The 26,869-nt window shown below is 43.1% G+C and overlaps 1 protein-coding gene across 1 annotated transcript in view; it reads left to right on the top strand.

Moving 5' to 3' along the window:
• Positions 1-26,869, top strand: part of LOC121484539 (sine oculis binding protein homolog) — a 163,830-nt gene that overhangs the window by 94,340 nt on the left and 42,621 nt on the right. The window contains exon 5 of the mRNA XM_041743938.1: positions 1,176-1,271. Coding sequence (XP_041599872.1) covers positions 1,176-1,271 — 96 coding nt within the window. The remainder of the gene's footprint in view (positions 1-1,175; positions 1,272-26,869) is intronic.

The raw sequence follows: 26,869 nt of genomic DNA, 5'->3' as shown, positions 1-26,869 counted from the left end.
CAATACACAAGTGCCGTCATCGCTGTGCCACGGACGTATACTCATTGTTTTCTCCCCCTCAATCCATACATCACAACAGGTAGTTCTCAGCTGTTCCCGTGGTGCCAGACATACATTTTATCTAAAGAGACAGCAGACAGAACTACCTGCTGCTTCCTGTGCGGCTCTCCCTGTGTTTCTCTCCTTTTTCCTACTTCACTTGGGCTTTTTAAAAATCGGCTGGCAGGGAGCCAGGAGCTCATCATTTTAATGCAGTGCAAAATGGAATATGCATAATTATATGCAAGCCATATGTGAGGGAGACAGCTCAGCTGTGAATTTCAGGAGGCCAGGAAAGGGAGAGCAGTTAGGGCTAAGATGAGATGAGAGCAGAGCGGGGTGCAAGTGTCACCCAAATGAATGGTTTAATGAGTGTGCTGCAGACACGCCTCCTCTCACCTACCTCTCCCTCTTTCCAACTCCAAACCAGAAACCGATGGAGATTAGAAAGAGAAGACTGTATGCAAGCGGTATTGCTAATGGGTTCTGTTAATGTCTCCATTTAAACTTCAGCTTTCTTAATTAACAGTGTAGATCAAAATAACCAGTAACTTTTAATGCAGCTTCTTAATTAAATCTATTTTTTTTCTGCATTCGATTGAAGAATCATTGTTCTTACTAGATCATTGCTCCTTTCAGATCTTTATTTAAAAATCAAGGGGAATCAGTTTATCTCTGATAGTATTACAATGCAAAATATAACGATGCAAATTGCTTTTCTTATGGCCTTGCTATTAGAATTTTTTTTAAAGTGCATTATCTAGAGATTGCTTAAGCATGCCAAAAAGTTTAAACACGTACGTATGTCATACAATCCTGAATGTGCAACGAAAGTCACTGGAAGACCAAAGTGGTGGTAATTTCCAACAAAATTATTTGATTTTGGTTTGCTTCGTATCATAATTTAAAATATTAACACCACGATGAATCTGCATGTTCAAACCAAACTATGTAAAGAAAAATAAATCCCAAATTTCGATATCTAAAAGGCGTACTGCGTATTTAAACAAACTTCTTAAGAATGTTGTTATTTCTGGATTCCCGTTTGTTTAATGATCTGAGCTGTTATGCTTTTAGCTTTTTTTTTTCTTCCATTATTTGTGAGTCCCTAAATAGGCCATTATATTTCCCTTCAGGCTAGAGATGAAGATGGACATGCTGAAAATTTCCCCCAGCAGCACTATGCTAAGGAAACTCCAAGGCTTGCCTTCAAGAATAACTGCGAACTACTTGTAAGAATAACGTACTTACAACAAGTCTAGAATGTTACTTTAGCACAGTGAAAACAGTTTTTGAAAGGGTTTGTTCATTATTACATAATTTATGAAGTCTTATAGTTTTTCTGTATAGAGTTCTAAATGCTAATTCTGATATCACTGAATATTAATGATAAGATCTCAAATTGTTTGCCAATCTTTTATATCGGATTATAGAGCTTGGATGGCCCTGTCTTTATGAGCTTGTTTTGTATGGTAGTTTATAAGCAGCCATTTGGAGAATGGCTAGTAAAGTCAAAATCTAGAGAAAGACAGTTAATCTGTGTAACTTGGAAAAAAAAAAAAATCCCACCTCCACTCCTCCTCCTTCCTTTTTTTTTTTTTTTAGAGATTTATTTATTTGACAGGGAGAGAGGGAGAGAGAGAGAGAGAGAGAGCGCACAAGCAGGGGGAGCGGCAGGCAGAGGGAGAGGGAGAAGCGGGCTCTCCACTGAGCAGAGAGCCCTATGCGGGGCTCGATCCCAGGACCCTGAGATCCTGACCTGAGCTGAAGGCAGACGCTTAACCGTCTGAGCCATTCAGGCACCCTTCCTCCTCCTTCCTAATTGTACACTATTTTAGGAGACAACATGGTAATATTTTGTTCTGCTAGGAAAGATAGCAGAGTTGACACGCAGTACTCCCTTTAGAATTCAAGTATTCCCACACTCTCTTGCCAAACTCCATCAGGCACTTTCGTCTTTTCTATGTAGGAGAAGTCAAAGCAGCGACAGGATGCGGGGATGTTTACAAGTCGTGAGACAGAGGATATCAGCTGTGACAGGGACTCTGTTCCAACGCAGGGTTAATTTGCTGTTCATTTTAGCATTTACAGCAAGACAAGATGAAAAGCAAGCAGGAATGCCTATTATATTTCTATTAAATGAATCTGTTGGGACCTAATGTTCTTGATTAGCTTTTGAAAATGAGTGCTCCGCAATGCATTTTCTGTTTACCTAAAGTAAACAGAGAATGAATTGTCATTTATTTAGAGATTTAAACACTGCTTTTGAAAATGAAGCTTTATGAGGGATCTAGCTATGTTGTCCCTAAATGTTCTTTTCTTTTCAATTGCATTAAAGCAAAAACATTTGCTCCAACTAAATGAAAACATTGAAAGAGAACGAGGATGCTCAGTTGTTACATTCTGAGGTAGTCTCATTTCTATTTAGTTTTTTGGCCGAACACAGCACAGCTTTGCCAGGGCTCGGTGTTAGGAAATCCCACATGTAAAAGTCTTTGGACGTAGCTCTGATACCAACTGTTCATTAAAAAACAAGGTGTCCAAAGAGCAGGAGAAGAGAGAAAAATACAGTTCTTACCCATCCCAGCCGCAGCAGCTAGATGTTGACAGTGAGAAACTTCTTTCCCCGCTCCACAAACTGCATGGTTACAATAGCGCCACTCATTCTGTGTGTCCTGTCCCTTGACCAACCGATCCGCAGGCAAATTCGCTGCTTATAAATGCATTTTTTTTTCTGAAAATTTAGCTCACCTTATATTTTATCTTAGGGCTCTTAAACTTCCAGGCCTGCTAGCATTACCTATTTGGGGGAAATCTTTTTCATTCATTTCCGTTTTTTAATATTTCACCCTATAACTATGGTTATGCCACAGAAGACCATAGGGGCCATTTATGCTATGTTTTGGTGTCAAAATGCTTTGGGGGCGGGTATCTTTACTTCTTTTTAGAGAAATTGTTTGAAGTAATGTGCCGTATTTGATTTTTAAAAAATATTTATTGGTAAAATGAATGTGTTTGAGTGCTGGTTGTGGTCAGTTTCTACAGGAGGAAGTGAAATGCACATGTGAACGTCTTTTCCAGCTATCTTTGGAGAAAATATATGTTTAATCATTGCTATGCTTAAACAAGATATTGTGTTAGCAGTAGTTTTGAGAGATTGGTATAATCTTTGTCCTCCTAGTCACTGTTAGTAATGCTTTATTTTCATCAGCATACTTTTTTGTGATAAAGGAAAAAGGAGAGTAAAGAGAAAAAACAAGTAAGCTTATTTCTCCAAGGAGAAATTTAATTTTTTCAACTGCAAGAGAAGCAGGGGTGTTTGGCTGGTTATGAAGCCTGGAGAAGTTATGTTTCTATATGAAAGAGACTTATACATTCTTAAGAGAGAAATAGGAAGTCCTTGGAGTTTTCTTAGTGCAGCTTAGAGCAAATTTTTAAAGATTCATGAAAAAAAGATTGCAAGTCCTGCTCCAAAGTGCTTTCTTAGCCTAAGAACTGTCTTGCAACAAGAGCAGTGGGGGGTTTAGAAAGTGGAGGAACCTTGTGGGGGATGCCAGTGGCTCTGGGGAGAAAACCCAGGGCCACAGGTTACTTCCAGGCTCCCACATGATCAGGATGGATGGCTACATGACTAACTCTCTGGGCCACAGGGGCTGACAGAAAGTGCCCTGGCCAGGTAGATTGGACATTGCCTCAGACTTTATTAGTGACCATTTATTGTCTCTGCCCTCTCCCCCTTACCCCCAGCCTCTGCTGCTTGGAAGAGGGTTAAGCAACCTAAACAGAAGCAAAGCAAAATCCATGCCTGGAATGCACAAGTATGTGTGCTGACAAAGGCGCTGACAAACAAAGCATTGGCTGATAGAAAAATCTGCTGTGCAACTGGAGATTCCTGTAGGGTATTGATTTTTCCATTTAAATCCCAAACTGTGATATGTGCCTTCACACTTAATGTACAACACAGATGACTAGATATTTAGCTTGGTGGCCAAGATTCTTTGGTTGGTGATTGTGCAGCAGCTTCCTTATGCTTTTTATTAATATTGAAAATGCAAGGCTGTCAAGATGAGTGACATTAGATAAAGCTTGAGTACTGTTTGATATAACATAATTCAGTGTAACCCCATCTACCTCTTCATAGATAGGTACACATGCACAGACGTACGCACACTCCAAGGTAGTTTGCTGGCGGAGCTGAATTTATGGCCATGGCAAATCACTTTCAATAAAACAAACTACAGAAATTCACATCACATTAACACTCCAGAGACACGGCTTATGGGAGTCCACAAGAGGGAACATTTGCAGCCAACTGCAGGTGACTAACTTCTGCCCCAAACTTCGCCTCCATTGCTGGTCCCTTTACCATTATTGCCTCATTCTTTTGGGACTAGAAGGCCCTCTCTCCTCTTCTTTTCCTCTATTACAATTCTTATATCGATGGTGGGAGTTTGATTAAGAGCTATGGTGAGAGGAAGACCTTTATCATATTATGAGCTTACATCTCATCGTCCAGACATTCTCAGTTCTTAAAAGCCAGCTGGGAGTAAGACCTTGCAGAAATACAGCAGAAGCTGTGTCCTTGGAGGGAGAAGACCTGTAGCTAAAAGGAGAGGAATGTTGAGAGGGTTTGGGGGAAGGAACTGAAGGCATCCAAGCCTACTCCCCAGGTGTTCTCAAAGCCAGTGCAGAGAACATCACTGCACTCAGGAAGGAGGCCAAAATATAAACAAAGAACAGCAGCAACAATCTTGTGTAATTGGGTTGGAAAGAAAACAGGTTTAGGAAGTCTGAGAGGAGAAGTAAGAGAAAGGAAACTTAAGGGGGAAATCAGCCTGTTTTCCTCAATTCCAGATTCCAGAGTCATCACCAAGACACAGACTGACTCCCTTTGGCTTTTCCTAAGGCTGATAGGGGTGGGAGTTTTGCAGAGGTGGGGGAAGTAGTCCACCGCTGGAGGGCTACATAAAAATAGCATCAGGGAAGAATTCTTTCTGGTCACTTAGAAGGCCAGTGTAGCGAGAAGATGAAAACCATTTTAGTTTTGTGGCATGTGAACCGAGGTGGTGGGGAGCAGAGATACTTAGGCAGTTCTTCTATGGGCTGATTTGTCCATCTCATTTCCTTGTGAAGGTAGACAAAAGTTGGATTACAAGAGTTGGACATAGTCCTTGGGTAGAACTGCTGGTATGGAACTGCTTTGTATTAATACATTGTTCAATTAGCAAGACATTATTGAGCATCATCTGTATACATGGAATTGTATTGCACAGTGCTTTCGGGGGACCCAAAATAGAAAAAGACGCAGTGCTTTCCCTGAAGGAGCTTACAGGGAGAAGAAAGAAGAGTAGGCATATACAGTATTGTAGTCATCAGGAATGTCGGCTCTCATCCTGAAAATTAGTATTTTGCCCAGCCAGACTTTAACTTATATGATATTACTCTGGTGGTATCACTAAGGATCATAAGCACAAAGGCTTAGTGTTTATGATGACACGTCTGGTATTACATCACAGTGGATCCTCTTAGACCTCTCTGAATCTCAGATCTTCATCTATAATATGTGATAATAAAAGGTAATAACCTCAGAAGATAAAGTAAGGCTTAACCGTGATGATATATTTAAAATGCCTGGTGCATAGTAACATTCAGTATGTATTAGCTATTATTATTATGATTCTTCTTAGTCTCCTGACTGTTATCATTACACGGTCGGCTGTGCCCCAGAGAGCACGAGCAAAGTTCCGGAGTACAAAGGAGGAAGAGATTATTTCCAAATGTAGTAGTTAGAGACATAACAAAGGAGGAAGGTACCTTTACTCTAGGCCTTATATAAGTTGGATTTTGATAGTTGGAGCTGAGGTGTAAGGGAAGGGGGCATTCTAAGCAGAGGGAAATAGCCATGGCAAAGGCAAGGAGATGGGAGACTATAGACCAGGTGACTCATCCACAGGTGGCACTAAGTTGACCGGAATATAGAGTACCTGAAAGATAAGGGAGGCTGGGGGGGGAGGTGCGGTGAGCTGGCAGGTTGGTTCATTTGCACAGGTCTTAATTACTGACACCATCCTATCAGGTTTGGACTTCAGAAGCTCTACTTCATGGAAATTCCTAGTACTTCTGTGTATTAAAAAATATATTATGGAATAATCACTAACATGCTCAAGAGTAGAGAGAGGGATGTAATTAGTGGACTCCCACGTACCTATCACCTAGCCTCAACAATGATCCACTCTTCATCTTGCTTCATCTATCACTTTATCCTCTACCCACCCCATCCCCTTTTTATTCTGCTGGAGGATTGGAAGCAAAGAAGCTTTTTTGCTTCTTTTCTGGCAAAGACTTCAGCTCCCCCAGTTTTCTGTCTAGAAAGAATCCATTGACACTGATTAAATTGGGTATTGAAGCTTTAGGACTAAGTACACGTAAAACAAATGACTGTTGGTCGTGCGGTGTGCCCTTCCATCCCTGCCCAGTACAACCTTGCAAGTCTTGGACAATCAGATGTAGTTTAGAGAGCCTTTCAGGTAAAAACCACACCACACCACACTGCCAGTGGTGACCTCAGTTCTTCACTTTCACACCCCTGGTTCTAAATGTATTTCTTTTTTTTTTTTTATTTTTATTTTTATTTTTATTTTTTTTTAATTTTTTTTTATTTTTTTAATTTTTTCTAAATGTATTTCTTTAAAAGATCAGATCTCTTTGCAACCCAGTCCAGCTCATGAGTGTATGTTGGCCTCAGAACAGCAGGAAGGAGCAATTCTGGGATTGGAGTCATATATTAGCTATTGCTAGGACTTTCCTGCTAGATCATGGAGACTTCATGAGAACCACCCCACATCCCAAAGGGTGATAGAACCTGCCACCTTTCACTTGAAACTTGATAAGCTTTTTAAAATAGGCATAGGTAACCAAAGACCCTCCCCTTAACCCTTGGTTTAACAGAAAGCCAGATTCGTGCCCGGGCTCAATTTGAAGTTACACAGTTGCTTTGATGTTACAGCCGAGCAGCATAAAGCACCAAGAATGTAAATTTGCAGTGACACACTTGGACTTATGTCACATCAAATAAAATATCATATGACATTTGTGTATGTAGTATGCTGTGTACCAGTTTCCTGAAATAGTAATTGTAACAGCCCCAAACATGTAAAATGACCTAGAAAACCCCAGGGACTGGTTGCTGTCTAGAAAGAGTTGGCCTATCCCATCATTTTTACACCCACCCTCCAGATCCTGTTAGTCGGGGGCTATTCCTGTGCTCCTACAGTTTTTTGAAAGATGTTTTAGAAAAATAGAACTTTTTAGAAAGAAAAAAGACCAGTGTTAGACTAAGCAAGGGGTGGTTCCAAGAGAGGTGGCACAATTATGCCCTGCAGCAAGACCTCTCTTTTTTAGCAGGGGCAGAAGGGATGCATTCTCCTTGGGCTGTCGTATTCCCTCTGTTTCCATAAGTGCTATTGTTTCACCTTGCTCTAGTTTGCTGCTTCTCTTTCTTTCCAGCCTCTTGGCTCCATTCCTGCTGTGCTCTCATGGTTCGGAGCCTCCTTCTTCTCCTGTATAAAGACCCTCTGTACTGCAATAGACCATCTCCCTCTGCTTCCCAACTATGCAAACCTTTTTTAACTCTCTCTTTTGTGTTCCTTTATTTGAGGGAGAAACCACTAGGCTAAGGGCTAAAGTCCCCCAGCTTCTGCACTGGTATAAGGACATTTCTTGGAGCTAGGGACCCCCGATTTGATCGGAGATGATTGATCCTCAGCAAACTTCCTTTTCCAGGATATGGAGATCTTTGCCTTTCTAGTCTCAGGGCCATTGCACAAAAAGGTCAGAGGCATAATGATTTGGTTTTCATGCTGACTTCTCACATGGTACGTGGCAGTGGTTCTTAGAGCCAGAGAGAGGTGTGGAGGACCCTGTGTTCTCCAAGGGAGACAGTGTGGTGTGGTGGATGAGAATGGGTATCCCAGGGTCTGCTCTGCAGATGTGCCAGCTGTGCAACCTGGGCAAGTTCCTGCCTGCCCTGAGCTTCAGTGTTTTTATTAACAAAATGAGAATAAACACAGTATGTACCTTATAGGGTTGTTTTGAGGAGTAAATGGGATCATATATAAAAGTATGCATCTTAGTATACCTGGTACACAGTAAACATTCAGTAAGTGTCAGCCTTATTACTAATAAAATGGAGCTAGAAGGTGGCAGTAGTTTAAACAAAATCTTAAGGCAGATGCTGGGAGTACTGCCTTTATTCTCTAACTAGAGTCTCTTCCCAGTTGGTTGGGATAGAAGCCAGGATATAATATTTTAACTTCAGAGAAACCCTTGAATATCTACCTACTTGCCTATTTATGCTGAAGGCACTAGAGATGCCTGTTGGCTGCATAGCAGATATTGCTGACTTGTGAGTTACTGCAATATTGGAATACTTTTTTGAAGAAGAATACAAAACTTTGAAAATATGTTATGGTGTTGTACTGAGCTTGGATTCTTAAGCTAGACAGTTTGGTTCAGATTCAGGAATCTCCACCATCCCACCCATTGGCTATGTGACCTTGGGTAAGTCACAGAATGTCCGTGTCCTCCTCTATAAAATGAGGACAGTATCTCTCCAGTAGAGTTGGTGTGATGTCCAAATGAATGAACACCCATAAGGTTCTTAAAATGGTATTTGGCAAGCAGTTGGTACTCAATCAATATTGTTGTGGTTAGGATTATGATTATTTCTTCCAAGGCTGCTTATTTTCAAGCATGTCATAGGGTACTACTTGGCCAAATTTTCTAGTCATAGATTATCTGAAAGTGTTGCTTGCAAAAGCCACAAAATTTTCTTGTAAGCAATGAGAAGGACAAGATACATTATGTGGATAGTTCTTAGAGTTAAGCTTTTTTTTTTTTTTTTTTTTTTTTAAATATACCTCTCAGGGAAGATTCTCTTCATAATCCAAGACCCCTTCACCTCGCCCTACCATTTAATAGTAAAATTGTTAATCTTGGAGGTATGCAACTAAGAAATTAAAGGAAAAAATTTAATTGACACCTGGGAATATCTGCAGTAGCAAGTAGATGTGCCTGTTAAGGAAAGGAGCAAGAAATCATCCTTTGTGAGGTGCCTCCAATATGCCAGCACTGTGCTCAATCCTTTATACACTTTCCTTTAAACTGTTCACTCTCCATAACTTTGCTAAACAGGAATTGTTATTTCTACTTTAGGTAGTGAAGGTAAAATTAATAATGTTATGTTCCTTGTACTGGGGGAGGAAAGGGGATTCAGTAAGCAGGTGCAGAGCCAAGGTTCAACCCGTATCTCTCTGACCTGTGCTCAGGCCAAGACACACTGCTGCCATCTCAGGGTAGGGACCGGGTCTGATACACCCTTGCATCCCAGGGCTGGAGAAGATATTTGATCTATCTTTGTGGAATGAAGGAATTAAGAAATTAATTCAGAATCACTCTTTCTAGCTTCTTTATAGTAACAATTCTTTGGGAGAATTCTGAAGCCAGAAAGAACATCTATGAGAATGTCAGAAGGGGAATTTATTCAGAAAGGCCTATAATGTTGGAGAATTCCCAATGCAAAATAAATTGTGGGGAAAGGAACCAAAGTATATGTTTTTTAATTTGGTAGACCATAAAAAATATATTTTTTCAATCTGATATAAGCATTTGAGTGTATTATTTTCAAAAAACTGACAGCCATAGATTAGGTATGATAAGTGCTAAGTCTTCTTTTGAAGATTTAGATTCTTTTTGTGATCAGTAAGGCCATTTTAAAAAGGGCTGACCTCTTTTGCTTTAGTACTGTTGTATTCCTCAGAGTGAACTGACCTATATATCCTTCGAGACTTCTGGCCGCTACCTGGGGTCAAAGTCAGTCATATCCTCCCTCATTGCTTTAATTGCTAGAACTGAACAATTACCTAAAATACCAAAGAAAACTTGCCTCTGGTGTTTCACAGAAACTTTAGGTCGTATATCAAACAAATCCAGAAAATCAGATAGGATATCAATTATCGATATAAAAGTGCACAAGTAACCAGCCAGAACGAAAATTCATCATATTCAGTCATGTGTTTGGCTTATGGCTGGAAGGACAAGCTAACCAAAGTCTCTTGGGGGGAAAAAGAGAAAGGCCATGAAAAATATTTGGAGTTGAGAAGAATAACATGTATGAGTAATAAGGGAGGCAAGAAATTGGAGATGGGGATGTGGGGGTGATGGGGGACTGGTGAGAGGGAATTTTGAAAGGGAAGAAGGAAGATAAAAGCCCATGATTAAGCTGCAAATGAACAGATTCAGGCAAATAAGAATCTTTAAAAAGAATGTATTTTCTCACTGCATTTGGCTTGAAGTAGGTTTCATAATCACGTATTTTGGACACACTTCCAGGTATCAGGTCTTCCTGAGGGCTCTCTTCTCATGGCTACATCCAACCAGAAGAGGAGACCTTTTCATTCCAGATGAGGCTCCCTTTGGCCAAGAGCTCTGTGAGGCAGGAGCTTGGTCTTCCCTCACAGCATCTCTGAGAACTGCCCTTGCCCACAGCACATTGCATGCATAGAAAAATGCACTCCCCCCTCCCCCCAACAGTGTAACATCTCAGAAATGGGATTGCATACTACAATTGATAACTGGTCATTTTTTAATTGGCAGTGTTTTTCCCTACAATGGTATCTCAAAAATCAGTGATGACATAGATTCCATGAACTGTGGAGGTCGGTGCTCAGTGATTATTTGTTAAATGAGTGCATGCAATAACCTGTCCACCTGGTTCTAGTTCACATAAAAGTGAAACGCTTACGGTTGGCTCTGGATTGTGCATCGGCCACTGACAAGTTCAGGTGGGGAGGTGGCCTGTGGTTGTCATGGCTGAGCATGTTACTGTTGTATGCTTTCCCTTCAGTGGAGCCGACAGATGGCTTTGTTCATTTTCTCAAACAAAATGTTGAACCAGTTAAGACAGACCCTAGATAAGCCAGGTTTAAAATAATAAGCACAACTTTCCCCCTTAATTTCCATAAAATTGCTTAATGTTCTACCATGGGTTGCACATCCATCAATATTTCTCTTGAAAATTCATGAAGATACATTAGTGGAAGAGCTAGGATTCCTTTCTTTTTCGCAATAGAAACATGCTGTAGGTTACGTTAGGCTAAAGTATGTTTCTTATAAATCAGGATGCCTTTATCCATCATCATCACCATCACCAACATCTCCTAGAGAAGTTCCCAGTCTACTAAAGAGACAAGTACACATGGATGCATTTCCTACACTTCAAGTTTCATAATCCACGTTCAGGATATCAACTTGTATGGATAGGTAAAGTTACACCCTTAACTTAATTATTTGAAATACTCCGCTGCTTTGCAGAGGTCAGATCTCAATATGCTTTGATTTAATTTTTATGGAAATTTTGAATCTGATCTTGATACGACAGGAGGATCTGTTATACACTTACTTGTGTGAACAAGGAGGGGAGACCCATATAAACATTTTAAGTGTCAAAGCCTGAGGTGGGAAGAGAGCAATATTTAAATACTGCTCACTGTGCTAGGATAAAGCCTTCATGAAAAGTATCCAGATTATTACAAAATGTAAAATACTTTGGGGACCTCCATTACATACCCAGTTCAATCAGTGGTGCTTTTAACTTCTAAATTGTCTGATTGTGTAAGGGCACTCCCAACGAACTAAACACCATTTTTGGCTTAGAGAAATATCTGTATATTAGCCAGATAGCTTGAATTTTGAAAATAAGTGGCACTGTTGCATATATATGTATGAAATACAATATATGGAGGCAAACTGTTATGTTCTATATGAAAATGTGGGTACACATATAAAGGAAAATGAAAATAAACTAGAGCATTACAAAAGTGCTTATCAGCCTGTGGCATTTAACACATCTCATTTATGCAGTATTTTTTCTATAATAATTTGAAGTTTATATATGAAAACATAAATAACATGGAAAAGTTGTAATGAAGTATTTATTTTCATTTTTCCTTAGCATTTTGGTTTTAGACAATGTTCTGACTGTCATCCTATCAGCCAAGTTGGAAATTGAGCTGTATCAGTGGAGACAGCCAGTCCTGATAATTCAAACCCAAAAGACCTTTTCTCAAGGGATATATTTTTCCAGGTTAATTTGGTCTGAATCGCTCTTATATCTCTAATTTATTCTTTTGTATACACTGCATGAAGACAATGTCTAGAATGCAGTGCCATGTCTATAAAGATTTAAGCCCTTTTAAAAAATTTAGTGTCTTTAGTGTCATGGACAGACATCTGAAAAAGTAGAGTGAATATGAGAGTAGGATGTTATGGTGTATGTGTATGTGATCCAGATTTTGAAGCCATTTGTCTTTCCATTTTTCCAGTGCTGTCATGTGTTGCAGTGTAAACAACGTATAAAATGTGAATCTTTCTCATCAGGAGTTTATAAACAAACTGTCCTTATATGAACAGTGAACTCCCAGTGAATAGCAAAGTACCAAATGGGTGGTGTACTGGTTAGAGAATAGAAATATATATTAAAGTGTTCCGTATGCAGTAAAGAGGTTAAGAGATGGGAAGAGATGGTGGGACGGTGTCAGCAAGAGTAGATGCTCAGAGAGGGCGGGTCCTGGGCTAGTCATTGGAGGTGGGTGCACAATAGAAGAGTATCCCAGAGGAAGAGAAGATCGTGGAGGGGAGGTGATGATGAGTGAGGTGAGCAGCGAGCACATGGTGGGGTTCAGTTGAGAGGCTGCCGGACATATATCATTCTGAGAGGGGAGAAGAGGTGTAACTTGGTAGGTTGTGGTCAGATAATAAAAACAGAAACACGCAGCTGATTTCACATTTGGTGTTTTAGGATCTAGGGCTCTGTAGTAGGCACCTGAGCTGGGAAGTACTGTTGTGAAAGCAGTGCTTTCACAGGTTGGAGGACGGGAGTGGGGAGACTTCTAGAAGGTGGTTGGTACTATCCAGGCACACTGTGATGGGGACAAAGGCTTCTCACAGCTGGAAAGGCAAGAGACTGCAAACGGCTGTCCAGAAGTATTGGTCACCAAGTTCTCATGACCATGTTAATATAAATAACTGGCAAAAATTTCATCTCAAGCCAATTTCCGTGTAAATTTAGATTTCAGATAACAGTCTTATTTGAATAAGTAGCTAGTTGTGGTCAGCGGCAAAAACAAGATCAAAGTAGAAGCAAGACACTGAAGTTTGAAACATTTGTGATTCAGAATGATTTGGGGATCAGCGTGATTTGAACTGTAAAAATACACACTAAGGGTGAAAGTTTCTTAAGTTTGGATTAAAAAGGCTAGAACCCCCATTAACAAGAATGTAATAATCCCTTCCTTCAGAAAACAGCACAGAGGCAGTAGAGTGTCTGTGCCCTGGAGTCACATTAACTCAGTCCATTTCCTGGCTCTGTGGTTACTAGCTTTGCAGTCTTGGGAAAGTCAGTATCTGCATCTGTAAAACAGAAATAGTAGCTGCTTATGATTAATGTAAAATCTAAATGAGATAATACGTATAAAATGCCTAGCGTATAATAAACCCTCAATAAATGGTAACTAACAAAGGGAATAAAACCCCTCACCTTGTACTCAACTTTTAAGAGAAAGAAGGAAATGCCAATAAATAAAATTCACGTGAGTCTTCAGAATCCTTTTATTTAAGTATTTATTTGAGTATAGTTGATGCAGTGTTACATTAGTTTCAGGTGTACAACATAGTGTGGTTGGACAACTCTACATGTATGCTCTGCTCAACTGCAAGTGTAGAATCCTTTATTTAAAAAAATTTTTTTTTCAGAATCCTTTATTTTTTAAATAAAGACAAAATTCTCATCATACATAGCTTTTGGTTGGATGGACTTAGCTTATTCTTTATACCTTGCATGTGGAGGATTCTAGAAGAAGAACTGGTGTTTATTCAGTAATGACCCTAAAAATTTTTTTTTTAATTTTTATTTATTTATGATAGTCACAGAGAGAGAGAGAGAGAGAGAGAGAGAGAGGCAGAGACACAGGCAGAGGTAGAAGCGGGCTCCACGCACCGGGAGCCCGATGTGGGATTCGATCCCGGGTCTCCAGGATCGCGCCCTGGTCCAAACGCAGGCGCCAAACCGCTGCGCCACCCAGGGATCCCTGACCCTAAAAATTTTAAAGATCTTCATCAAATAAAAAAAACCTTTTTATTAAATGTATTGAGTTTACTGATATAGAACATTAAATGGATATCAGATGGCTTTGGGGGAAAAAGGTCTCACACAAAAAGGGTATGCTGATTAATTCCTCAAATTAAAATTTTTATAATCCTACATTCCTAATTATTCTAATTACCTGACCACTTAAAATTCTACTTTTCTTTTGGAAATGAACACCATCACCCACGTCTTTGGCCATCTTCTTTGTTCATAAATGGACAAGTTTCAGATTATATCAAATTAGGCACATAATTATTGACTTGATAAATCAGTTTTCCTTTGGTCTGATTTAGCTGTCTGGAATTTATTTGGGACCTGTTACAGTTGTAAAAATGAAAAACGAAGACAGAAGAATCCAAAATGGTGTGAGCAAAACATCGTTTAGTGAACATGACAAAGCTGGAGACCATGTCCCTGGGTTAGAACTTCTCTTTGAAATAGTTGGGCTGCCCCTACACAGATTATCAAGGTCATGTTCAAGATTAAAATGAGCTGTGGGACAATAAATTGCCCGTTACAACAGATAAACATGCAAACAGAAAATGAGACCTAATGTCTTTCCATGTGCCCTGATTTTTTTTTTTCTTTCTGAGCCTAATATACCTAGTTAGGCTAATTTAGTTTTAGCTTTAGTTATGCTTTCTAAAATTACAGTGTGTGTGAGGATTGGAATTTTTTTCTTCCAACAGGAATGAGGGTATACATAAAATGCTTTCTCCCCCTCCTGCTGGGAATGGTGAGTCACATGTCTCCCGGCTCTCTCCCTGTGTCTAGTCAGTCTGCAGTGGGGATGCCCTCTCCCAGGCAGGGTCCATGATGGGAACCAGCAGCCTTGCAGCCTTGCATCTAGGAGACTGGCTCTCAACATCATCAAAGTGTTAGCCCCAGCAAACAATGAAAGTACAGTCCTTTGTTTTTAAATTGTGAAACTAACCACACAAAGTTATATTTAGATTTGGAAGTCCCAGTTTAAAAAAATGTGGTTGAGTCTACTGTTTAAAAAGAAAAAAAAAAAAAACCCACCACCATACATGGGTTTACATTTTCAGTTTTCTATTGCAAGAAAGAATTGACAGGACTCTTCAGGATGCTGATGGTTAGAGCAGAAGCCTGGGAGTCGATAGAGGTTCTGGAGTCAGTTCTTCTCTCACAGATGGCCATCATCACCATCTCTTTGGCTTTTCCTGGCCAAGCATTAACTGTCTAATGTTAACTTTTTCCAGAAATTAAATAGGGAATTTTATGCAAGTACCACATACTAGCATGCTTTCTTCACAGCCCGCATCATCGATTCCTTCCACTGTTCAGTCAGCCAGCTTATACCGAGGGCCTATTAATGTGTAGTACACCAGATCAACTTGGATGGGTACAAAAGGGGCTACGTTTTTTAAAGAATTCCATCCTTAACCTTATAAGATCTTTGTATGTTTACTTTATATTATATGTGTACTATATAGATAGATCTAGATATAAAGTCATCTTTAAAAAGCTTTGAATAGGTGCTCAAGAAATACTTACTGTATGAATGAATGAACAAACCACCCCGGTGTGGCTCCCAGTTGGCACTTTTCCACAGCCAGCTCAGACGCCAAGGTCTCCCCTGTGTCTAGGGAGTTGTCAGGAATGTCTGGAATGCGGTGCGTTGGCTGAGTTGAGTTCCTTTCTGACACATTTCTGAGTTGTCCAGTTGCCCGGGGCCTAATGAACAGTGGCCGAAGATGTAGAAGCCACTTACAGGCTCTGAGGACTGTCTGTGGCCACTCGCTCAGCTATAGCAGACCTCAACCTCTCCCCTTACCCCAAAAGCCCAGGTTTGTTTCCCAAATGAGAGAATAGGACCTGGAAAGAATTTTCTCCAAATCGTATTTAACTCCCTATAATTCATGTTTATGTTTTGGATGTAACAAGTAGGGAAGGTACGGAGTACCCGAGGCATTAGAGTGGAAAAACAGGTGTTTTTTTTTTTTTTTTCATTCCTTTTGAACTATGTAGATTAAGATTTTTAATGAAAGAAATACTTTGGAATCGCCACCACATTCCTAGGTTTAAGGGACACACTCACTCTGGTTAGTCTAGGACAGCCAGCAGAGCTTCCAGAATGCCTTCCCTGCCACCCCCCATTTCTTTCTCTTTTTCTCTCAGGTGATTTTCACACCAAATGTCAATAGGTCCAAGATGTCATTTTCTCTGGAACCCTCATTCTGCTGCATTGGCCCCACAGAATTGTCATATTTCTTTTTGAAATGGAACTATGCAAAGTCTTGGATTTTATTACAGAATTTAATACCAATAATTACTTAAAATTTAATGAATTTCACTACTGACTTAATTGCTTTTGAGTAGTTCCACTTAACTTATTAAAGAGAAGCAAGGACATATTCATTTAATGAGCAGCAGAAGTCTTGCCCTCACATCTGCCTACATTCTCTTTTCAATTAATCAATTATAGTCCGATGGTGTGTAATTACACATTAAGAAAGTTATTGGATATCGCAGCATGCTTGTCCCGGGAGGCTCATGAATACACTAATATAACACACCTGTAATGACCTGCGCTCAGATCTGCAAATTATACTCATTTCTCTCTCTTTCTCTTTGCTAAATTAAGATGAGAGCAATTGCCATTAACTTTTGGAGTCACATCTATTCAATGTGATATGCAGAGAGAAAGTGAAAGAGAAAGACTGAATGAAAAGTAAAAATGGAAGAAAGAGACTTGTTCTGCAAGTATAAGTTACCTGCATTTTGAAATGAGCTCCCTGAGGCCGGCCGTTGTGAGCTATTGCAGTATTTCCGAGGGGCCAGTGGCCGTCCTTCTGAACTGTGTCTACTCAGTCATACCAAATACTTGTGAAAAATCAGACCAGCATTATTTGAACTCAAATAGTGACTTGCTTTTCACCTCCCTTTAATCTCCTGACGAGATAAATAGGAGAACAGGAAAACCTTTTGAAATCACATTCAGGCAAATTTGCCAGGCTTGTTTCAAATCAAACCAAAGTCTGGAACTGATCCCCATGCAGGAGCGCTAAGCCTCTGCATAGCAACTAAGCTGTGTTTAAAAAGAAAAAAAAAAAAAAGAAGAAGAAGAAGAAAGAAAAGAAAAGAAAAGAAAAGAAAAGAAAAGAAAAGAAAAGAAAAGAAAGAAAGGAAAAAGACCCCATTAAAAATTCACTGCTAACAAAGAGCAAATTTTACTACATTAATGGCCTAAAGGCTCTGCTTATGTGAAGGGGTCTGTTCGACTATGTCCTTCTGATTTATGCTAAATCAGTCAAACTCAACAAGAACTTCTTGATCCAAATTATATACTAAGAGGCATTCTAAATGCCTAAACTAACCAAGTGATTTTAAGCAAAATGCCCTGTTAAAATAAGCTTTTGATGCCTGCACAACTCCAACTCAAGAAGCAATCTGTTGACATTTTCGGCAAATGCTATCTTAGTCTGAGACAGAGACAGCAGTGGCTTCTTCAGAGTATTCTTCTGAGTGAAGTGCTTCCTCTCTCCCTCTCCCCCCTCTCCTCCTCCACAAAAAACCCTGCTACTATTATTCGGTCCTTGAGGTGCTGACAAGGTCACATCTACTGTGATTAATGGCTGTCCATCAGAATAGAAAGAAGGATACTTTGATACTCAGCTAGCAGATGCTCATGAACATGCAAATGATCGTGGCGAGCCTTCTTGGTAGGGAAGGATTTGCTTTGTTGATGTTTTTAACTCGACGGCCAATTTTGGGCATTTTGTGTGCGCTGTTTTCCCTGCTTTACAGCCATTGGTCATGCGCACCCCGCAGTCACTTGGGCAGAGCCTGCCTCTCTGTGTGCCTCCTGGGGATGCCCAGGACCCCACTCCACTGGCCGTGAACGGAGAACATATGTCAGCGGCAGAGGCTCTCCGTGTACTTTCAGGGTGTGTCCTTTCCTGGCACTCCTGGCCTGTCGGGACAAATGTCTCTGCCCAAGGGGCTGTCTTCCTGTGTGGGCTCCATTTGTGGCATCTCATGGGCCTCCATGGAGTTGAATTGTAAATAGTGGCCACCACATAAAACATGCCATCTGTGCCCCTGTGGGTAGTAGGACGGAACACAAAAAAAGATTTATTCCAGGAATATGAACTGATGTTTATAGACATGCTGGGGCTGGCTTTTAAAACACAGTGGAAAACTGTCTAAAAAGCAATTTGAGTACCACGTAGTAGAAGCCTGAAAAAAGCGCTTTGGGAGCATGAAGGAAACCTCTATACTCAGAGACATGTCCCAAGCTGGTATGTCCACACCAGTCCCCTCACCCAGAACTGTGAGATACCATGAGGTCTCATCATGAGTTTCTGGAAAAGCAGGGCCAGAAAGAAGAGGAGGCCTGTGGCTCTCATGCTTTGGGGGCCTGCAGTCCCTCCCCCACCACCCCTCCCCCCGCCCAACCCCTGTAATAATTTCTTGCAAACTGGAGGGTAAGGAGGTAAGTTTGGATTGAGCACCATTGAATTGCCACGAGAAAGTTTCCTCATTTGCTGGGCTGGGATTCAGGACTGTATTTGGGGACGTCCTTTGTTGGGCACATCATACGCACAAGTAGACACAGGCACCTTAGCTATCAGAGTGATGACCACATGTCCTGGGATTTGCACAACCTTCCCAACTTCACACTTACTGTCTGTTTTCATAAACCGTCGGTCTACAAATGCGTTCAGGTGCCCAGCATTTGGAAACGGTGGCGCTAATTTAAAACACCATGAATTATTGACCTACTTGATCCCCATTGTGTGAACTGGGACTAGTTTTTGCTGCCTAAAATACACATATGAAATAGCAAGTCATAAACAGGCTCACAAATAAGTAATCGAGCTGTCTGCATGGGATTGACAGTTTCTGGTTTTCCAGAAGTAGTCCTTCGCCGTTTGCTTGCTGATTGTGTTGTCTTTCGATGCTTGTTAGCAGATACAGCAGCCTTGGCCTATGAGCCGAGTCCTTTCCTACTGAATTTGGGTAATTCTTGTTTATGCACACAACAGTTATTGCCTTGTGATGTGTTTATTTCCCTGCTCATCCTGTTCTGGATGTTATGAAGGGAGTGGCATCTCAGATTTCTAAACTCAACCCCACATCTCCACCCCACTCCCCAAACCCCTGTTGCCACCCATCTCTCCTCCCCGCCAGCCGTCCTTTCCTCCAGAATCCAGGAAGGGTGAGCACGGGGGGGGGGGGGGGGGGGGGGGGGGGGGGGCGGGGGGGGCGGGGCGGGTAGGCTTCCTCTCCCTGCTGCCGCCACCGTGTGCCTAGGAAGGCGACACCTAGCGATGTGTGGTCTAATAACTCCCTCCAACCCTCCAAGTTGGCCTTGAAGTTGGTCCTGTGCCTGGACCCAGGCCTGCAAATTGTGCCAATGTTTTGGGGCCTGTGAGTTTGATGTTTTCCATTCTTGAGCCAGACTCCTCTGTGTGTGTGTGTGTGTGTGTCCTTGCATGCATGCATGCATACAGCAACTTTTACTGAAGGTTCAAATTAGTAAAGGGCTTTTAAATCACAGTACTGTGAAAAGCTTAAATATGACATTCCAGTTCATAAAGGTTCTTAGGCCACCAGGAATTTCTCTCTGGCCACATTTCCGTGCAGGTTCTAGTCATCTGTCTGCCTGCTCAGAGCTATCCTCCACTTCTCCCACTTTCTTCTCTCCCCTCTCGGGGGGCTCATCCACCCTGCTCATTTTCCCTCAACTTTTTCTCCTAAACAGTCCAGCCATCCACCGGGCAGCTTTTCTGCTCCCTGTGTTCTCTGGGTACACTTCCCTTTTGATCTCACGGATTATCTACTATAATAACTTTTTTGAAGTCCTAGCGGGAATACAGCAAGTCAAAGGAGGGCTGATGCTTACACTGGAGTGTTCAACACCAGGCGGCTGCAGAGCCATGTGGGGCCAGCAGGGCTGAAGTGAGGACCCCAGAGGTGGTGAAGCTCAGGGATCACTGCCTCTTGCTCTATTTGCTGCCTTTCTCCTACCAGAGACGATCCTGCCATAGCTAAATCTTGAAGGCTTCTCATTAAAGCTAAGGAAAAGATGTAGGACAGAAACAGAACTGTGAAATCAGTGCATTAACATTTTTCTCCAGTGGTCTGGGAGAAAACAGAAGTGATTTGATTGCAGTGGCGGCTTTGGGGAGTCCAACTTATAGACAGTGTGTCCTCCCGAGATGAGTTTGAGAACCACTAGCTCCAATCTCTGAGAATGTTCCAGGAAGTGCAAAATTTCAACATCCTGGTACGGTTCCCAGATTGCCCCTGGTTCCAGGAAGCAAACCCAATTCTTTCTGCAGACCATGTGCCCTGGCTTAGGGTTCAAAAAATATGGTCCCCTTGACTTTGGGCCAACCCTCAACCTCCACTTGCCTTATGGCCCCTCACTTCTCAAAATGTGATCCACCCTCCAGCAGTGGGCACCCCACCTGGGCCCCTGGTAGGAATGTAGCCATACTGAATCAAAACCTGCATTTTAAAAAGATCCCCAGGGGATTCATGTGCACACTGAAATATGAGAAGCTCTGGGCTAGGGTATGATGACAGATTTTCATCCTGTAAATTTAGGTCTGCTTAGCAGGCTCCTTATCATCATCGGACATGTGCCTGTGACACACTCAACACATGCACACCCCAGGCTCCTCCCCTGTGCCACCAGAATCTCTTTTCACAGCCATTGAGAAATGCACCATGTACAACTAGTAGGATTCTGACCCACTGCTAAGAGAGAGTGTTGCTGGGAGTATCCAGAGGGAGCAGCCTGGGGGGCGGGGCTTGAAGGTGGGTGTGCAGTGGTGATGGGGGGGCATGGCCACAAGAGAATGCAGCTCTTTAGGAAGTTCAGCCTACTGCCTTACCACCTCTGCATATTTGAAGTCTGAGTCTTAGAGCTCCAATTTGGAAAGAAAATGTGAAGCGGCTAAAGAGATACTAAATCCCAGATTGCCTCTGGCGCCTAGAATTTGGGCTTCATGGTTTAATCCCTGGAACGAAACGAGAGGGTCCTCACCTCATAGCTTGCTTTCGGGGGGGGGGGGGCGGTGGCAGAGGTGGCAGGGTGGGGTCCAAAGGATGGAGGGCCCACCTTTGCATCAGGATCCACCCCCCTTGCTCTCTGCCTGCAGGACCAGGAGAGGCTAACCTTGGCTGGCCTCTCTTTGCTCAGGCAGGTGACCATGTGCTATGGGAAGGGGAGCCAGGGTGATCCCAGTACCATGACTTCAAAGTAGCTGCCTGCAGTGGTGCCCAACTTGGGGCTTATCGCTCCCTCATCCCTCTCAGCCCTCCCACCACATGCATGGAACAGGTGAGGGAGCTTAGCACATGGCACATGCAGAGGCCTTGGGTTTCTCATCATCTGGGGGCAGAGTCTGTTGTCTACACCAAGAAAGGGGACTGGGGAGAAGTCCCTGTGTAAGTCAAGGGATTGGGGCCAGTGAGCATCTGACCTTAAGTCCAGGGCCTGGGATGTGCCCTGGATGATGCTATTATGGCTACTGTACATTCTCCGGGATACCTGGTTTCATGTTATGCCAGTTGTCACTATAAATCATCAAGATGACTTGGGGCTCCAGCTGTACTTCCCAATCTGTCTTATACTCCCTACACATGGCAGGATAAATATTGGTCAGATCAAGTGTCCTGATATTTTTCAGGCAATTGGTGACAATTTATTGCACAATAGGAAATGGACAGTTCATTTAAAAGATCATGTCCGTGGCCACCTGGAATTTCTGGGACAGGCCCAATGTAAACTGTTCTGGCCTGTTATCATTATGCTCCCAAGGAACACTGATGTACCTCCAGCTGGACCCTCATGTTCTGCTGCTCATGTCAAATACTGGCATTATTGCAGAAAAACATTAAGTTGATGAGTATAATTTTTTTTTCCATTTAAGAGTTTCTCTCCTAATTTTTCTTAAGCCTTCGGTGTCTGGTACCCATTGTGGTAGCATGTGCTAGTACTTGGCAAACCGAATAAAGAACAGGAAAAAAAAACCCAGATAAATACTGAGGAACTCAGGAAGAGCTGGTCACGTGTGGTTCAAGCCGTGTGTGTGCGTGTGGGCAGCATGTGGCTTGAGGTTGGGTTTTCTTGATTACATGTATGTAATATGGTCAACATAATCATTTTCTGGGTGTACACTGTTTTTGGTCCAAATGATAGAATTAACCCCATCAGCATTTTGTGGGGCTCTCTAGGGAGCTTTGCCCTCTAATCAGGCGTAAGAGACCCTGTGTCAATCCAGGGTCCTAATGGCTACTGGAGGCTTGAACCTCTTTATATAGGGCCAGCTCTAGAAAGAGACGGGTTGGTTTGTAGTCATGAGTATGTTGTGACTTGAGGGACTATTCAAGTGGAAAGGCTAGGTCACCTACTCACTTGAAATTCCACCATTAGGTGTTATTTCCTTTGGGTTTCGATGTTATCTGAGGTAAAAGCCTTGGATTGGCATTTTGGGTTTGTTTGCTGGGGATCTGGGCCCTGAAAGAAAGATAACCAAGGGGTAGACAACCTGATGAAGACAAGGTAACACAAGCATCTTACTTCCTACACGTCATAGTTCTATTCAGACAAGGGGCTTGTCTCTCCTTTGACTCCCCAGGTGACAGAGCAAAGTGCCGTCAGTGATTTGATTGGGATTTTTGTGTTGTTATCTCCCTTTGCCTCAGAGGTCCCTGAGTGGTGAACTGTGGACTAGGGCATGATGAGTGAGGACTTTATAAAGATACTTCATGTGGCAGCATAAGGTCCCAGAGTCCTTTCTTGGGAAGGATGATCTTTTCTTTCTGAGACTATATCATTTCTAGCTATGTGGTATTAAAATGTCCTTTTTCTTTTCTTTTTTTTTATAAATGAAATGGCAGTGACAATAAATAGTAATTTTTAAAAAGTCTTTAGGCAAAAATAATTCAGGGGACTGACAAAGGGGTGGCAAGCCTAAAATCTGTTTTCAAGCTTTTACTGACTATAGAATTCAAAGCCAGGAAAACACTGTCTAGTGCCTGGTGACCTCACTGGTCATCTTTTTTTTAGAGGAAAGTTTTATTATATTTGCATGGGTTCTCCATCAGACTCTATGTGCAAGGTCTTCAGGAGATAACTGAAGAGATGGGCACTGCTCTCAAAGAATGGAGAATCTGGAATAGACATGACCAGAACTCAAGTGACATCAGAAATTACAGTGACCTGAGCTTTGAGCAAGGGAAAATGTGGCAAGGGTGGGGGGGGGGGAGGGGTTCCCAGAGAAGAACAAATCACATCTGACAGGGAGAGGAAGTCAGGTGGGCCTCCTAGATTTGTCGTCAGAAAGCTCTTTAGGCAGACGCAGAAACAAGGGACATCCATCACCTTTGGTCTGTTCTTCATCTCCCTTTACAAAGAAAAGCCTAGGGAGGATCCTCAGACATGTGCCTTCCCTCACTCCTGCCCTTGCCCCCACTGTTCAGCTTCATGAAAAGTGAAGGCTGACTGGGTCACTTAGACCTGTGGTTTCAGCAGGTTATTGATCACACAGCTCACCAGTAAAAACAAAAAAACCAAACCAAACCAAAAAACTCCCCCAAGCCCCCCCCAAGAAACCCAACATTAGATGTTCTAATGTTTTCTTCCATGAATGAGATATCTGCGGATCATGTTTGCACCTGCTGGTGTACCTCCCCCCATGTTGAAGATCATCACTCTAGAGATGTGTGCATAGGATGTTAAAGGAAACTGGATTTTTTTTTTAAAGATTTATTTATTCATTCATTCAGAGAGAGCGAAGAGAGAGGCAGAGACACAGGCAGAGGGAGAAGCAGGCTCCATGCAGGAAGCCTGATGTGGGACTCGATCCCGGGTCCCCAGAATCACACCCCAGGCTGCAGGCGGTGCTAAACCGCTGTGCCACCGGGGCTGCCCAGGAAACTGGATTTTATGGTAATAGATAAGAAAAGCCCCGAGATGTATACTTTGTTAGGCTACACAACCTCTTCCTGAGCAAATATTATGAGTACGTGAGTGTCTATGGATGGTAGAGAGAAATTACAGAGATTTCTGTAATTTCTCTCTTCCATGGAGATTCTTTGTCATAGATCCACTTGTAGTGTGGAATTGGTATTTGACACAAGGTAGTTGATATATTCCCCAGGACCCTTCTCCTTGATCCTGAGGAGTTTCCAGCTTGAAGTAGTATATAGTGTTAGCAACCCTAGTGCCATCTGACTCCATTAGGCCTTTAGAATCACAGGTAGAAAGAGAAGGATGTGGATTCTGGGAAGGCCTGGTGGGGAAGCCTTGCACCCCCCACATCATCACTATTCCTAGAGAGGACCACATTGGGAAGGAAGCACTAAGTTAGGACTGGCCAGTGGGGCCATCATCTTCAAATGCCGCCCGGTGTTCCAGGTCTGAATCATCTGGGACTCTTTGAGCCATTCCTGGCCAAGGGCTTCCAGTTCTGTGAGGACCCCACCACAGACACAAATCTGCAGTTTCCATGAGCTAAGTTGGGGCTCACAGAGGCTCACGTCATAGGAATTCATTGACAGACACCTCTTCTCCCAGTTGGAGTTCACTTGTACTACCACAGAGGCTGTGAGCTCTGGGGAAAACTGAGAAGGCTCCCAATACTCCAGCAAACCTCTGTCAAGCACCTCCCATGTGTCAGGCACTTAGCCAAAGCTGGGAGATGAAGGAGAATGAGACAGAGTCTTCCCTTTCCACAGAAGGGGGAAAGCTGTCTGGGGCCCTTGGGAGCATGACAGCTGGGCCAGGACTTTCAGAGCTGGCCCACCTTCCTTTGTCGGGGAGAAGGAGCCATCACACTCCTCAGGACTGTCTCTTGTCAAACATTTCACAGCCAGAACCCTCACTAGCTCCTGAAGAGGCAGGTGCATCAGAGGCTACTGGCCCACAAAGGCTGCAGGGAGTGAGGAAGAGTGGCCCTGGGACGGAAGGACACAGCATGTCTGAGCAGCTGGGAGACCCATGAGCCAACTCTTGGCCTCGACAGGTGCCACATGGCTGCCATGTTCTTGCTCAGGGAGGCCCCACTGCTGTAGGTAACCTGAACCAGGTTGACAACTTGGCACCATAAATAAAGAGATGTCCTTTCCAAAAACAAATAAACAAACAAAACCTCCCCGAAACAGAATCCCAAAGAGCGGGGGCCAGAGAGAGAAAGCTCCTTGAGTGATTCCAGTGTGTTGCGAAGCACTTGAAGCACCTAGCAGCGTTCAGGTTCTGTTCTTTTTTAAAAAAATTTTTTTTTTTAAATTTATTTATGATAGTCACAGAGAGAGAGAGAGGCAGAGACACAGGCGGAGGGAGAAGCAGGCTCCATGCACCGGGAGCCCGATGTGGGACTCGATCCCGGTTCTCCAGGATCGCGCCCTGGGCCAAAGGCAGGCGCCAAACCGCTGCGCCACCCAGGGATCCCATCAGGTTCTGTTCTGAACAAGATCGTCTGGCTGATTCTGAAGACACCTAAAGCAACTATGCCATTTGGTCCAGCCCCTCCCCCATGGCCCTCTCTCTTTCCCCTTCTGTCCCCCCCCCCACACCCACTCACTCGCTTGCTCGCTCTCTCTCCCTCTCTCTCTCTCACACACACACACACATGCACCATGAGCAGGAGAAAGGAAGAGAGAATAATAAAGGCAATCGAATACTTGCCTCAAGAAGACTTGAACATTTGCTCAAAACGCATCATTACTGTGGTGCCCGTGTGCTACGCGTGTCTTGCCTACCTAGAAACCAGAGTGATTCCAGCCCGGGGGCGGGGAGCGGCCTAGCGGCTCCGGCTCGGCTGGTGCAGATGTGGCTGCCAAGTGCACCCCAAACACAGAAGCCTCGCCCTCAGGTCTTCCTTCCCAGCCTGCCCAGCTGATCCCATTGGGCTGTCTTTCACCTCTGGTCAGATGACTCTGCCCCTTGCAGCTGCCCCAGCTCCCTCCTCACTAAAGACTGTATGAGGCAGGGGCCTGGGCTAGTAACTGGGAACCCAGGAGATGCCTTTGTGGGAGCGTCTGGGCCCCGTGTGTTTGTTATTGTTCAGAATGCTGCTCTCCCAGGAAGGGGAGAGGGGAGGGGTCCCTGGTGGAGCCCAAGAGCCCTAATCTTCGGGAAAGAAAGAAAAGGGCCAGCAAAAGCAACAAAAACTTCCTGCAGATGTGGAGTTTGAAGGAATCCAGAGAAAGCAAGCTTATTTTTAGCAGGAGTAAGAGAGCAAACTGTGATCGGCGCCACAGGCTGCTGTCACTAACATTTGGCTATAAGCAACATTTTCATATTTAAACATGACAGCCCTGCAAATTGAAAGGAACCAACATTCTATCTGCTTGCTGAGTAAAAGCTGCCGGCTTCGCTCAGCCCAGTGGGAGGACCCGCTCCATGGGTGGTCTAGCCTGGCCCGGTGTCGGGTTCACCTGTGTTGCCATGGATATTTGCACGTCCCCCCCCTGATGGCAGGCTACTCCCTGGCAGGGGCAGTGAGGAGGATGCTGTTCTTTCCGGGTGCAAAAGCCACACGGCTACCTCTGTGGGGACAAGGCCCAGCACACTCTGCTCAATTAAGCATGCCTGTGTGGAAATACAACCCTCAAATGAGCGGGAATAAAAATATATTAGATTTG

This window comes from Vulpes lagopus, chromosome 1 (assembly GCF_018345385.1).
Source record: "Vulpes lagopus strain Blue_001 chromosome 1, ASM1834538v1, whole genome shotgun sequence".
NCBI classification, from domain to species: domain Eukaryota; kingdom Metazoa; phylum Chordata; class Mammalia; order Carnivora; family Canidae; genus Vulpes; species Vulpes lagopus.
This window is presented reverse-complemented; position numbering and strand designations above follow the sequence as displayed.